Below are 13679 nucleotides of genomic sequence, written 5' to 3' on the forward strand. Positions count from 1 at the left end.
TGAATTTATGAGATGACCATTTGCAAACATGGTCTCTTCATCCCCCTTCTTCATTTTGATGGACCTTCCACACATTGTATTCCTTCCTTCCAAAGCTTTCTTTTTTCATGAATATCACTTGTAAGTCTTAGAGATCTTTTGTTGGGTTATGTGTGAACGATCTTAAAGGATAATTCATGATAGTATCATCCTCCCTTTCTTGAAAAGGATTCATCCCCGAATTCAAGGACTCACCTACAACATAAGGAGATAGATCACTAACATTGGAAATATTATACACATTATACTCACTTGGCAAGTCAAATCATGTATGCGTTGTCATGGATCCACTTGAGTACTTTGAAGTATCTATCTCCTCTTGACTTAGCATTCTTTTTCGAATTTGTGGGTATCTCTCCTTTCAGAAGTAAGCCCATGCCCAATCTTCCAATTGAAGATTACTTCTTTTCTCCCATGATTCTTTCAAATGACCACCTTTTAATTGCTCTTTCAATGGCTTCTTTTACCTTGAAATAAATGTTCATCATCTCCCTTGCATTTTTCTTAGCATCAACGCTTACAACAACATGACTAGACAAAGAAGTCATGGTTAATGAAAACAAAGGCTTAAAGCCATAACATGCTTAAAATGGGGACATTCCAATAGAAGAGTGAAAAGATCGATTATATAAAAATTAAATCAAAGGTAAACGGTCTTTTCAAGTAGTTGGACTTCCCCTAATCATACATCTAAGCATGCTTTCAAGAGTCTAATTGACTACTTCGATTTGTCCATCCATTTGAGGATAACAAGAAGTGGAGAACATAAGTTTGGTAACAAGTGTACCACAAAGACTCTTCCAAAAATGGCTAAGAAATTTAAAATTCCTATCACTAACAATAGTTTAAGGGACCCCATGTAATTTAAGCACATTGATGACAAACATGGATGCAAATGGAAAGCATCATCACACTTATCGCATGAAAAGAAATGAGATTTTAGAAAATTAATTCACTATCACAAATATGATATCATGTCCTCTCTTAGTCCTAGTAATGATGAATTACAGAAAAAAAAATATTGAAAAACGGAGGAACAGGATGATGTGAAAAAATAAAAATGCAACAAATAAGAGGACAAAATGACAAAGATTCAGACGGGATAAGCAGTTCTTCTTATTGAAGAAGATGAATACAAAGAAAAGAATTGAAAAAGTAAAAGAAAATAAATAAAATCAAAAAAGTACTTTAATGAACAAATATTGAAATAAATTTAAAAATAATTATTTTTTTTAATTTATCTCATGCACCATTAGAGTGTATTTCACCCTATCCGCCACGGGGGCTAGAAGTGGGGTAATAAATCCATATTGAATTAGAGTAAGGGTAATAGAATCCTTGCAAACTTTAAGGAGCCGTTTGGTTGTTGTATAACACACAAGTTATTCATGAATAAAAGGTCGCAGAAATTATACTATGTTGGTTAGTAATTTCTGAACTTTAAATTTTGATTCTCCTTTTTTTTTCCTTTCTTCTTTTTAGACACTTTGATTTTCTCTTTCTTTGAGGTTAGTAGTTTCTTTTAACAGATCTGTTTCAATTTTACTCCTTGATTCTACATAAATCACCAAACGCTAGCAAATTATTCAAAATATTTACATTAACAATTTTAATCATTCATCAATATAAATTCATGGGTCGACAAGTGGGGCGTTTAAATATGACAAATCTAACATCCAAATAAACAATTTATGCATAAGTAAATACAGCACAACTAATATCAGCGTTGCTAGCATAACTCTAACCAGTAACCAAACGGCCTAAGCATCTACTTGCAAATACGGGACAACTTTAGTGGTGACTTGATGTGCTTTCTCTAAAAGAAGTAAACGTAATTTATAATACGAGTTCAAATCAATAAAAGCATAGACAGCTTGCTAATTGTAACTAGATAGCAATAATCAATAGTTGGGGTGCGCTAGTTGCAATCATGTGAAAATGCAACAACTAACACTATGATGTACATTGATAGAACATTTTCTGTACCTACAAGATGGGAGACGAGAATGAATGAACTAACACTCATCTATGAAAATTGACCTAAACAAGAATCAGAATGGTATTAGACTGCACCCAAATCTGAAATTGACCCAACCAAGGATGACGTTAAACTGCACATATTATCCAAGAGGCCATTGTCCAGAATATAATCAACTGATAAAGCTTCCATCTGTCTAATGTAGAAATGGTCTCAAATTTCCCACGCAATCATGATATCGGGGTTGACCGCTCCCCAACTGCCGGAGACAGAGGCTGCATACAAGGTGACAATAGGTCACATACACTGAGAACAAAACTTCACAAGGTACTAGAAGTAAATAATACATCATGTCAAAAGAGAAGTATACCTGACATCCTTTTTCATTTTATAAGGATGTATAACCTTATTTACAGAAAAAATAGCAGTGAGAGAAATATGTATGTAGAGTATCAAGCACCTTTCTTACCACTATGCAATGGATCCTATAAAGAGTAAAAATCATCTTGCATTTTATGCCAAAGAGCTTACAACAATAAGGTCCATCAGAGTCGAATCATTTACATGTTTGAATGTGTGTGTGGGGGGGGGGGGGGGGGGGGGGGGGGGGGGGGGTTAAGATACTCAATTCATGAAGGTCCATTCTAGTTAGCAAGGATAAGGAAGCAAAAGCTGAGTCCTTAATAATATGTCTATCATTACATGTGACTATCTCCACTATAGAAAGAAAAGAAAAGGAAAGAACAACATTTCAGCACATTTATACGCATATTGTCTTTATTATTATATTAGCATAAGTAGTCAACATATTCAACTAAGATTTTTACCATACATGCAAACATAATAAATAAAACTAAACAAAGATAGTTAGCATAGATAGGAGTCTATCTCCCATAGGCATCAGCGTAGAACTCCACTAAAAAGGACAAAGAACGCCCTAAATTAAAACACATTACTTTGCTCCTACACTTATTTAAACCTTCTAAAGCAAACAAGAGTGGACGGACTCTTCTATTCTATTCTCTCTGGGAATTCGAAGCTATGTGGGCGATACTCTCAGTTAGTTCTCTTTGTTCCTGGAGGAGGGCCTCCTTCCTCTCTTCCAAACCGCGAATGTGGTTCCGGATCTGTTGCATCATATTTGCAACGGCCTCAAGGTCAAGAGGAGGCAAATTCTCCCAGAACAGACTTTTGCTCCTACTGGAGCTTTTCTTCTTTTAGTTACAAGATTTCGATAGAAAATTTTAGAAGTCTTCGAAAAGAATCCATGGCTAGGGATGAATAACATCCAAAGTCCTTGCTAGGAATTTCAGATAACTTTCTGTATTACTGTGATGCTTACTTCCCGCAATAGCCCCTGGACCTTAGCCTCCTAAGAATTGGGTTCTAGTGTGGGCTCTGGGGGTCTCCCAGACCCATATCTGATAAAAGTAGTGGCCTGGTTGCCCCCACATCCCCTTATCATGCGTGTCTGAGAGAGCAGATTGTGCTAGCATTTTGGTGCTCGCCTTATGGTTTTCAATCCTCTTTCGCCGAGATGACTTTTAAAAAGATAATTTTCCCGCATAGGAACAAGACCACTTTACTAGATTTAGCCAATTCGAGTGTGGATGGGGATTCCCCAATAGATTCTACAGATTCAGCATTTGCGTTTTACTATAAAAAGCTACATTTCACAAACATGTACGTTTTTATACTATATACTACCACTATGCTCTTCATTCGAAGAGACTCCAATTTCTTTTTTACAGACAGACTAGAAGATACACAAGCGACCTGTTCTCCAGATCTTCCTAAATTGCATCCTTAATCTACTACTAGTCTTCCTTTAGTACCCTCAACATATATTCCACTCATTTCTTTAATATATTTTCTCACTGGGAGATTTAACATGATGGTGAAAACATTGCAACAAAATGACTATTTAATACCGAACTACTAAATTTCTTATTTATCCATGACTCCCTTTGTAACAAATTACTTCAGCAGAATTTTACATAAACTAGGCCTTTACAGCAAGTTCTGCAGAAGATCCTTCCCAAGCCCCTCATTTGTCTTGCCTAACAATGTCCACAATTTCAGATATTGCCACTTGAGGAATCCAAATAGAAAGAAGCAAATATGTAGTTGCCAAAACTTTACTTATTTAAGAATTCTTGATCAAACTTGAAGCAAATGTTTTCTCTCTCATCGATAATGAGGCTAGAATATGAACATCTTCATTTGAAAAATGATACTTTACTGCATCCTAAAAGAATCCATTTTGTCCCTTCCTCATGAAATTACTGTAGCCAAAATTACCAATGTTTTAGCATCTCACTTTCCTATATCTCTACATGTTTAGACTGCTAAAAGAGGACATCTATAACTGGCATACTAAAGCAAGCACAAGCTTAAAAGTTCCCAAGGAAAAAATGGCACGTCTTTCCCTGCAGAGTTTTCTGATAGCATGATAATTGTAAATATAGTCTGGAATTATCAAATGACATCGTTAATCAATTAAAACATGATGTAAGTACAACGAGGATCAAGCTAAAAATGCTCAAACTTTTACCTAAACCAACTGAGAGATGACTAGATTGTTATATATTGTTGGCATCAACAATACAAACTATCAGGAAAAAAACCATTAACTAGCATCCATAGCCTAACTAGACAGAGTCAAGTAATTACCGCGGTAACATAGGATGAGCTATGTGCAAGAAATTTGACAAACTCTTGTTTCTTTATTTCAAAGTTGAACTTGCAATGGTCCAGCAATGCTTGTTCTCTCTGCAAATCTTCCACAAATCTTGCCCTTTTCCACTTCAGCTCCTTCATCCGGCTCTCAGTGTCAAAATAGTTTTCAGGTAGATTCAACCTTCCAGCACTCATTGGAAATTTGATCTCTACTTCCCTTTATACAAAATGTACACAAGAAAGAAAGAAACCAAACGAATCAGTGATACAATAGAAAGAAACAAACAATTATAACATACCCAGTGTAATGCCATGAGTGGGGTCCGAGGAGAGTGGTGTGTACGCAGCCTTACCCCTACCTTGGGAAGGTAGAGAGGATAATGATTCACTGGAGCAACCAACAAGGAAAATAAAGCATGCTGCAAATTCAAATACATCTAGTATTTACATATTTTAAAACTCTAATATTTACAAATGAACTCAAATACATCTGATATATAAGCATAGGATTAAAAAGAGCCCGTAAGAGACAGTGAGATTAAGATACAAATAATTGACAGAAGGCACTCAGGCTAAAAACATGATAAATTCTGAAAACTCCTCGCCAGAAATTATATCATAGATTATTTTTCCTGATTAACTTCTCATTTCTTCTTTTTTTCCCCTTTTAGGATAATGATTCATTAATTATGCAATACAAACAAATCTAACAAAGGCTACCTGCAGAAGATTTGCTTTTAAATGTAGTGGAAGGAATGGAAGGACATGATTTCATACATTCTATACAACAACAACAACAACAAACCCAGTGTATTCCCACTTAGTGGGGTCTGGGGGGGTAAGATGTACGCAGTCCATACCTCTACCTCTAAAGAAGTAAAAAGGCTGTTTCCGATAGACCCCCGGCTCAAGTCACGAGATACCACACTTCTATACAGATTGAGGAATTTCTATACATTCTATACAGATTGAGGAATTTCGTGGAAGTTTGAATTCCACAAAGGTCAAGCAACATGGTCACAAGAGACCATCAGCTTTCCAGTTAAGGCGCAAAGTTATAGTTCAAGATACTCAAAATGGAACAAGTTAATAGGCAATTAATTCTTTAGGGTGTCTTCACAAACAAGTTGAACTATGAAAGGAGAAAAATATATGAATGAAATACAACGCCATTAAAGACAAGCCTCTTTACCTCTCGCCTAGGACAGATACACCACCACTTTTTATTATCCCACCGTCCAAAGATACGGCTCCATCAGTTAAAAGAGGTAGAGCCTGCAGCATGTCTGCCCTTGTTTTGTATACTTGCAACCTTGAAAAGAGGCTATAGAAGAGGGTCTCCCTCAGGCCATGACCAGTGCTTGTAACACAATATAAATTAGCAGGGTCAATATTGATCATATTGACTGCAAAACCAAGAAAACCAGGAGGTGTTTCCTCATTGAGATATCTTGGCTTCTTTATAGCAAGCCTCCTCTGAGGGTCATCAACAATAAATTCACCAGCATATGGACTAAAATGATTAAAAAAAGGAAAAAGAAAAGAGAGTGAAGAAGTGTTAAAGAATATGAGCATCATTTGCAAGAAGAGATCTTGATAACCTCAAACCTTAAATTCCCAAGACAGATTACAACAAATCGGTCATCCAAAGGTCTCGCAATTGACGCTCCAAGTCCATGAAGACCGGAACTTTTATTTATGGAACCTTCCTTATCATATATTTCCAGTGCTTTAACTCCATCATTCGTCTTGCAAACAACTGCTAACATGGTTTCTAGCCCAAGATAATCTGAGAGAATCCTGGATTTCAGAGATTAAGGTACAAATGTCAATCATAACACAGAGAACTTCCATTTTAAAAAAAAGTAGAACGACCTTCCAACTTTTTGTTTTTTTTGATAAGTACAGTGAACTTCCTTTTTTAAAAAAAAATAGTCCTCTTTCACCAACCCCTACTCCTAAATCCAAACAAAATCTTGAACCGTCTTTTTATAGCCGGCAGAAACAAAAAGGTGTATCTTATTTAACTTCATCATATCAACTTTAGGCAGTTTTCTGCACAAGGGGTTATTCCAAGGTCAATTGGTACAAAGTAAAGGATAAAAAGTATAATAAATATGTAAATAATAGTAATAATAATAATATCATCATCAATATTTATGATTACTATTGTCTTGTTATTATTATACAAACACATCTAATTAATCAGAAAAGAACTAATGCAAACACATCTAAAATTTCTGGAGAGTGGAGACAGAAATATTTTTGGATACAAAAGACCCAATGAAGAGACATGGAAGAAACGCTAATTCCTCAATATCATTTACATAGCCTAACTTCCATTTTCGTCTGTTTTAATTCACTTGACTCTTTTCCCTGGAGGATAAAGTTCAATCTCCAAGAATATGAACTTCGATACTATAGTATACCTTTGACAAATTCAAAGACCAGAAGTCCAGAACATATCAAGACTTTTTGTCTTAAGTTTTCACCTTCACGCAGCTACATGTTATCATCTTGATTGGGACAGAGGGAACAAGTGCTATAATTTCTTGAACACGGCTAAGGAGAACTAGCATAGAAAGTGGACTCCTAGAGCGGATTTTTTTTCTTTTCTTTTTTTCTACAGAGATCGCGAGCAATTACTGGATGTTATGCGAAACTAACCTGCTGAGATTATTGTCGTCAACCTTCCCAAGCAAAGCAACAACTCCCATCAAGTCCTTCATCAATGGATGAGGAGTAGTCTGAGCTTTCAGCTTGCAACAGATGCCAGCTGCAGAGTTATTATATCTTAAGATTTTTTCAATGGTCTCTTCCTCATTCCGTCCATTGGAAGATTCCTGATTTTCAGAACCAGTTCCAGTTGCGGAATGAATCTTGCCAAGAGCAACTACAATACCCCACAAACACAAGGAATTAAAATTGAGAAACAGTGAAAAGGCATATGCAAAAAGGGAAAGAAAAAAATTACACTGAATGCTATAGTCTACATGGAATACTTTAAAATAGGCAATACACAACATTAAACCCATGAATAATATATTAGGCCTCTGTCAGCTCACTCAAACAAGCTGATGGTTGATATTTTGCGCTACAGGAGTCAGGTAATCATGAAATCCATCTTTAAAGACATCCCTTGATATGAAAAATCTTACCATCCTTGATTGTTTCCTTCCCAAAAAGACAGTAAAAGCATTATATTCTAGGATACTGAAAGAACAAAATGACAAGAGTAGCCTTTTAAAATTTTGCACATGATTTTACAGCAAGCCTAGTTAACTTGAAACGAAGGAAATGATACCTCGTATATCCAAAATTGAATCGTCCAACCTGTTCTTCTGAGCCTTTAAGAATTTGATATTATCTTCATGATGTTTAATTTTTAAACCAATCTCCTGCATCGCATCCTCAAGTTTCTACAGTAATTAAAGTATATAGTCATGAATATTGACCAATCTACTTCACAATATATTATCATGTGCATTATCATCTCAAAAATAATGGATGTACATAGATATATCTATCCCTATTATCAAGTACATTGTGCATATTGCATCCATGAATGATAAAATAAAATAAACAATGCAAATATCTTTCATAATATTAAGTTATTAACAACCTTGGAATTGCAGATAACTGCCTCAGCAGTTCCATTTTGCATCGGATTGCCAGCAAAAACAGGGGAATTAACCTGACCTCCTTGATTAAGAGATGGATCATGCACAATCAGTGGCTTAGGACTGATGGGTAGCTGCAAAAGGAATGTAAAAGCAAATATCAGTTTGTTAGAGTTGCTTATTAAGAAAGGATTCAACAAGTGAATTATAAGGTTCAAGAGTGCCCACCACATCTCCAGTTTAACAAGTAGTAGCATCGCACAAATCATACTTGCCTTTTTTTAATCTTTGTTTCATTTAGGAGAAACGTAAAGTATAATTTTCTTCTAAAAATACATACTGAAAGTTGAACATTCAGATTTCCACAACAGGATGCCAGAAAGAAAAATCTACTCACAAATGCATTCTCAATATGTTTGAAGAGCATGGCAACATATATAAAGTGAAACATGAAATAATAGTAGGACTTCCTTGTAAAGTTGCTTATTGTACATTTCTCCAGCATCAGGTCAATAATAGTAGGACTCTCAGGTTCTCCACAGTTCAATTGGCATGCCGATGAAGACCAGCAGACCAACATCTGTCACAAAGATCCTACCTAGTAACATCCAGGCAAGTCAGCTGAACCCTTAGACAACCTAACAATCATAGCATATCTTGCGAAGAAGATGACTCTCCCATATCCAAGGTGCAATCAGTTAAATGGATTAACAAAACAAAATAAAATATAACAGGGAGTAAATAGTTATCTCTGTGAATAGATTATAAAAGGGAAGCTAACTATTGTAGTAGCTTGAGGTTCGATAAACCGGGCGAGAAAGGAAGGGTAGGTTTTTATGAGAGACTTATCCAAAGCTCAAACTTTAAAGAAAACCATTTCAAGGTTTCACCTCACCCGCCAGCTCACTCCTGCTTTGTAAAATTCCCATTTCCACTAAATCCTAACACCTTCTTCCTACATGATCTCTAAATAGAACCCTAGACTCCCTGGTACCTCAAGCTATCAGCCAAAAGGAGCATTGAAATTGACTAAGAATTGTATCAGAGCACATGCAATTCAACATTATCGGTGATTAATTAAGTGTTTTATGTCACATCTAGAAACTAGAATTGACAGAATGGGCGTCTTCATTTGAATAGAAAAGTCCCCTCAATTCACTAAACAACCAAGGAAAAAGAGAGGAAACTGACAACCTGTACCTTCCAGTAGAAAGTCCCTTTAATTCACCCAACAATGACAAATTACAGTTGCCCTATTTGGAAGAAGACCATGCAGATGATGGAGTTAGAGGAAAAGATTTTGAAGAATTTGAAATCTATATGTTCAAATCCTTAAGGAAGAGAGCACGGGTATTCTGTTGATCAACAGTTTGTTTCATTTTGCAGGTGCAAGGAAGTATTAACAGTAAACACAACGGAGACCAATTAACACAACAGGAGGAAAATCAGTTGATTTTATGTAAAACACAGATCACTAACAATGGGAAACACCTTTTCTTTCTGTAACATACTAATCCAACTGGTAATTGATTGATGTGTGGTATTAGTACCATTAAATGCTCAATATATCGAACGAAAACCAGATGGACAAAGTATCAGACAGGAGGGGAATAAAGTGGCAAGGAGGAGAATATAAGGAAGAACCAAGAAAAGCTGCCACAAGAAAACCAGCAACAATCAAAACAAAATCAAGACGACAAAAAGCAGAACAACAAGATATATGCAACAGCAGCTAATAACAGAACGACAAGAACAAAGAAGCAATAGATTCTAAATAGCAGGACTAACAGGAAACAAAATACAACACGACCAAAAATAAATCAGTAGGGTCAACAGAGAAGATACCAGATGAACAAAATGCTATAATTACAATCTGGGTTATACAAATACAGCTCTTCATCTTCAGCGGCAACAGTGTGCAGCACCTAAAGAAGATTTTCCTTAACACTTTATAGAGTATGGCTTCTCTCCTTTTGCTTTCATTTGGTTCTGAGTACATCTCTTCCTACATTGCAGATTCACTGGTCAACTGTGGCAGATTTTTCTTACTCTCAGCCTACATTGCAGATTCACTGGTCAACTGTGGCAGATTTTTCCTAACTCAAAGGCATTTCCTGGACTATGCCTAGTAAGGTTGATGAGACTTTGTTGAGTTGGGAGGAGGCTGGACTGCGAGCTAGAAACAGAAGCAGATGGAAGATGATTCCAGCCTGTGGTGGACTACATGGAGAGGGAGGAATGAGAGATGTTTTGGAATAGGAGCAACAACTTACAGGAGGTCAAACGTAAATGTATTTTGTTGTTCTGTTTTTGGTGTACAAATGTCTACACCAATGAGACTGAGTCAATTGTAGATGTTTTAGGGTCCATCAAGAGTAGGTTTAGCTCTGGGGAAGATTATACTCCCTTTTATTCGTAAATATGGTTTTTTCCAGTACTACCTAATACAGATGTTACTAGTTCCAAAAAAATAAATAAGCCATGTTAGGCCATGTCTCTTAAGAAAAGGTGAATAAACCTCTTTGCGAGCATTTTGTTGACTGTATTATGTGAGGTTATTCTATCTTCTAATGCTTACTGAGAGTCTAAGACTATTAGAGAGATCTCTTCTTTACTCTTTGTACCCATCATTGAAATAGTGAATTACTCCTCTCTACTTGTGGATGTAGGTCTGATTGGCCAACCGTGTGAAATGTTTCTTCTTTCATAGTATAATTCATTTACATATTCTTTTCTATAGAAAATGTAATTTTATTATAATAACAGCACTAAGCTAGTGCTGAAAAAAATGTACAGGAATGCAAAAACCAAAAGAAGAATCCTGTTCTAATCTTGTAGGGATTCAAAGAGGCTAAGTGTTGATTCTGCTTCGCTTACAAACTCTTCTCTGTATGGAGTTTGCTGTGTCTTCAAAACATCAAGAGTTCCAGTATTTCCCTACAGTCAACCAGAATGCTTGAAGACACTACATCCCGTCATATTCAGATTTACTGTCTTAGTGAAGTATTCAGCTTTACTTCTTCTGGAGTCTTCCCACACCCTCTTCAATTGAACTTTTAGTGAAGGAAAAGAAACAAAACTCTGGCTCTAAAAGTAAATGGAAGCTAAGGATTTAAGTAGCTTTGATATACGGGGCGAGAAAGGAACTGGTTAATTTTATGAGACTTTCTCCAAAGCTCAACCTCCTTTAAGGGAAAAGCATTTCACTGTTCCAACTCTTGCTTTGTAATTCCCATTTCCACTAGATCCTAACATCCTCTTTCCGACTTGATCATGATGGATGTCGTATAAAAATTTCTAACAACTAGAACCCTAGATCCCCTGACACCACAAACTAGCAGCCAAACGAGCATCGAAATTGAGTATAGAATAGTATCAGATCACATGCATGGCGAATTTATCGGTGCACATTAACATTAATTAAGTGTTTATATGTCTCAATGAGAAACTCTATTGACAGGATGAGCGTGTTTCAAAATTCCATTAATTCAGTGAAAATGGAAGGTAAAAGAGAGAAGCAGTACCTTGTCATTGTCAATAGACATTCTCCGATGGCCGCCGTCCATAATTGGTTCGCCGGAGATAGCGAGGAGACTGAGAGTGACGCAGTCCAACAATTAGCGACTACTTCTGTTCTGACAGCAAAGGAAATATAGTAGGGTGCGTAAAAATGCGTTTTTGCACTTACATTTCATGCCTAAATTTCACTCACACTTTACACCTGTACCTTATTTTCAATTTCTTTTATTTACTGTTTCTTAATAAGTACTATATAATATTTCAAGTTAATACTATAAAGTACAATGTTGGATAAAGGGATTAAAATATAATTATTTATTTATTTTTACTTTTGTCCTAATCATACATGAATATAGAGATATATCTAATTATTATTATCCTCTATAATAAGTGGGAAAGAAACAGAAGCTGCTCATGATCAATATGTCTATTATTTATATATTAAAAAATTAAAAATATTTAATAAATAAAATAAAATAAAACATACATTTATGATATGATTGGTTCAGCTGCTTCAACTTTGATTTTACTATTTCACTCATCATTAATTATTATACGTCATCTAAATATTAAAAAACTAATAATATTTAATTAAAAAAATAAAATAGACATAAAATGATAAATTAACTCTTGATATTTTAAATTAACTTACCGTCTTATGTTAACTCATTTTAAAAAATTTCACAAGTATTTTTTATAATAATTTTACTATGCTACCTCTAATTAGTAGAATAGAAGAAAAATATGATAAATCACAATAATTTAAAATTTAAATTATTTTTAAAATATAATTGATATCAGTGTCACAAAAGTTTCGACAAAAAGAGTGACGTATATTATTTAAAAATTACATAAAAAAATATTAAAAATTACAACAGTTAAAGGCATACAATATTTAAAAATATATTAAAAATATGATTGACTATCTAAATTTTATTTGTGACACATAAATTAAGAAAAAAATAATTTATATTGGGCTCGTGCTAGCACGGGCCTTCAATATCTAGTATCTAATAAGTGGCAAATGAAAGAAACGCAGGTAGCTGACCGTCAACATGTCAGCTTCCCCTGCTTCATCAATTGTTTGCTCCGTAATTTTACTATATCATCTCTAATTAATTATTATAAGTTATTTATATATTAAAAAATTAATAATATTTCATAAAAAATAAAATAGACATTTATGACATGTCTGCTCCAGCTACTTCAACCGTAACTTTATTAAATATCACCCCTAATTAATTATTATAAGTCATCTAAGTATTAAAAAATAATAATATTTAATAAAAAGGTAAAATAAATATAAAACGATAAGTTAACTCTTGATGTTTTAAATTAGCTCAACGTCTTATATGAGGCCCACTTAAAAAGAATCACAAGTATTTTTATAGTAATTTGTTATATCACTTCTAATTAGTTGTTATGAGTCATTAAGATATGTCTGTTTTGTTACTTCAATTGTGACTTTACTATATCACCTATAAGTAATTATTATGTTCATCTAAACATTATTCACTTAAATTGGAATAGAAGAAAAAGAATTATAAATCACAATAATTTAAAACTTAAAGTATTTTTTAAAAATATAATTGACTATTAAAGCCACAAAAGTTTTTACAAGGAGAGTAATATACATTACTTGAATACTACATAAAAAGTATTATAAATTACAATAGTTAACTGCTTAAAATATCTAAAAAAAAATCTATTATATATTTGAAAAAAATATGTAAAAGGTACTATAAATCACAATAATTAACAACTTAAAAAATTAAAAGGTATAAAATATTTGATTGACTCTCGAAATTATATCAATGTCACTTGAATTGAAATAGAAGAGATGT

General features: G+C 34.4%; 1 protein-coding gene across 2 annotated transcripts; it reads right to left on the minus strand.

The window, feature by feature from the left end:
* Positions 1-1893: 1893 nt before the first annotated feature.
* Positions 1894-12055, minus strand: LOC107863126 (protein DEFECTIVE IN MERISTEM SILENCING 3). Of its 2 annotated transcripts, XM_016708922.2 has the most exons (9): positions 11841-12024; positions 8809-8914; positions 8319-8450; positions 8001-8115; positions 7364-7589; positions 6305-6496; positions 5889-6209; positions 4691-4913; positions 1894-2292 (listed from the first exon to the last, which is right to left on the minus strand). In XM_016708922.2, the coding sequence occupies exons 3-9, from the start codon at positions 8358-8360 to the stop codon at positions 2248-2250; spliced, it is 1164 nt and encodes a 387-aa protein (XP_016564408.1). In that variant the 5' UTR covers positions 8361-8450; positions 8809-8914; positions 11841-12024; the 3' UTR covers positions 1894-2247. The 2 variants fall into 2 exon arrangements, with proteins under 2 accessions (XP_016564408.1, XP_016564407.1); XM_016708921.2 differs by lacking the exon at positions 8809-8914 and having other exon boundaries at positions 11841-12055.
* Positions 12056-13679: the final 1624 nt, after the last annotated feature.

This window comes from Capsicum annuum, chromosome 3 (assembly GCF_002878395.1).
Source record: "Capsicum annuum cultivar UCD-10X-F1 chromosome 3, UCD10Xv1.1, whole genome shotgun sequence".
NCBI lineage: Eukaryota > Viridiplantae > Streptophyta > Magnoliopsida > Solanales > Solanaceae > Capsicum > Capsicum annuum.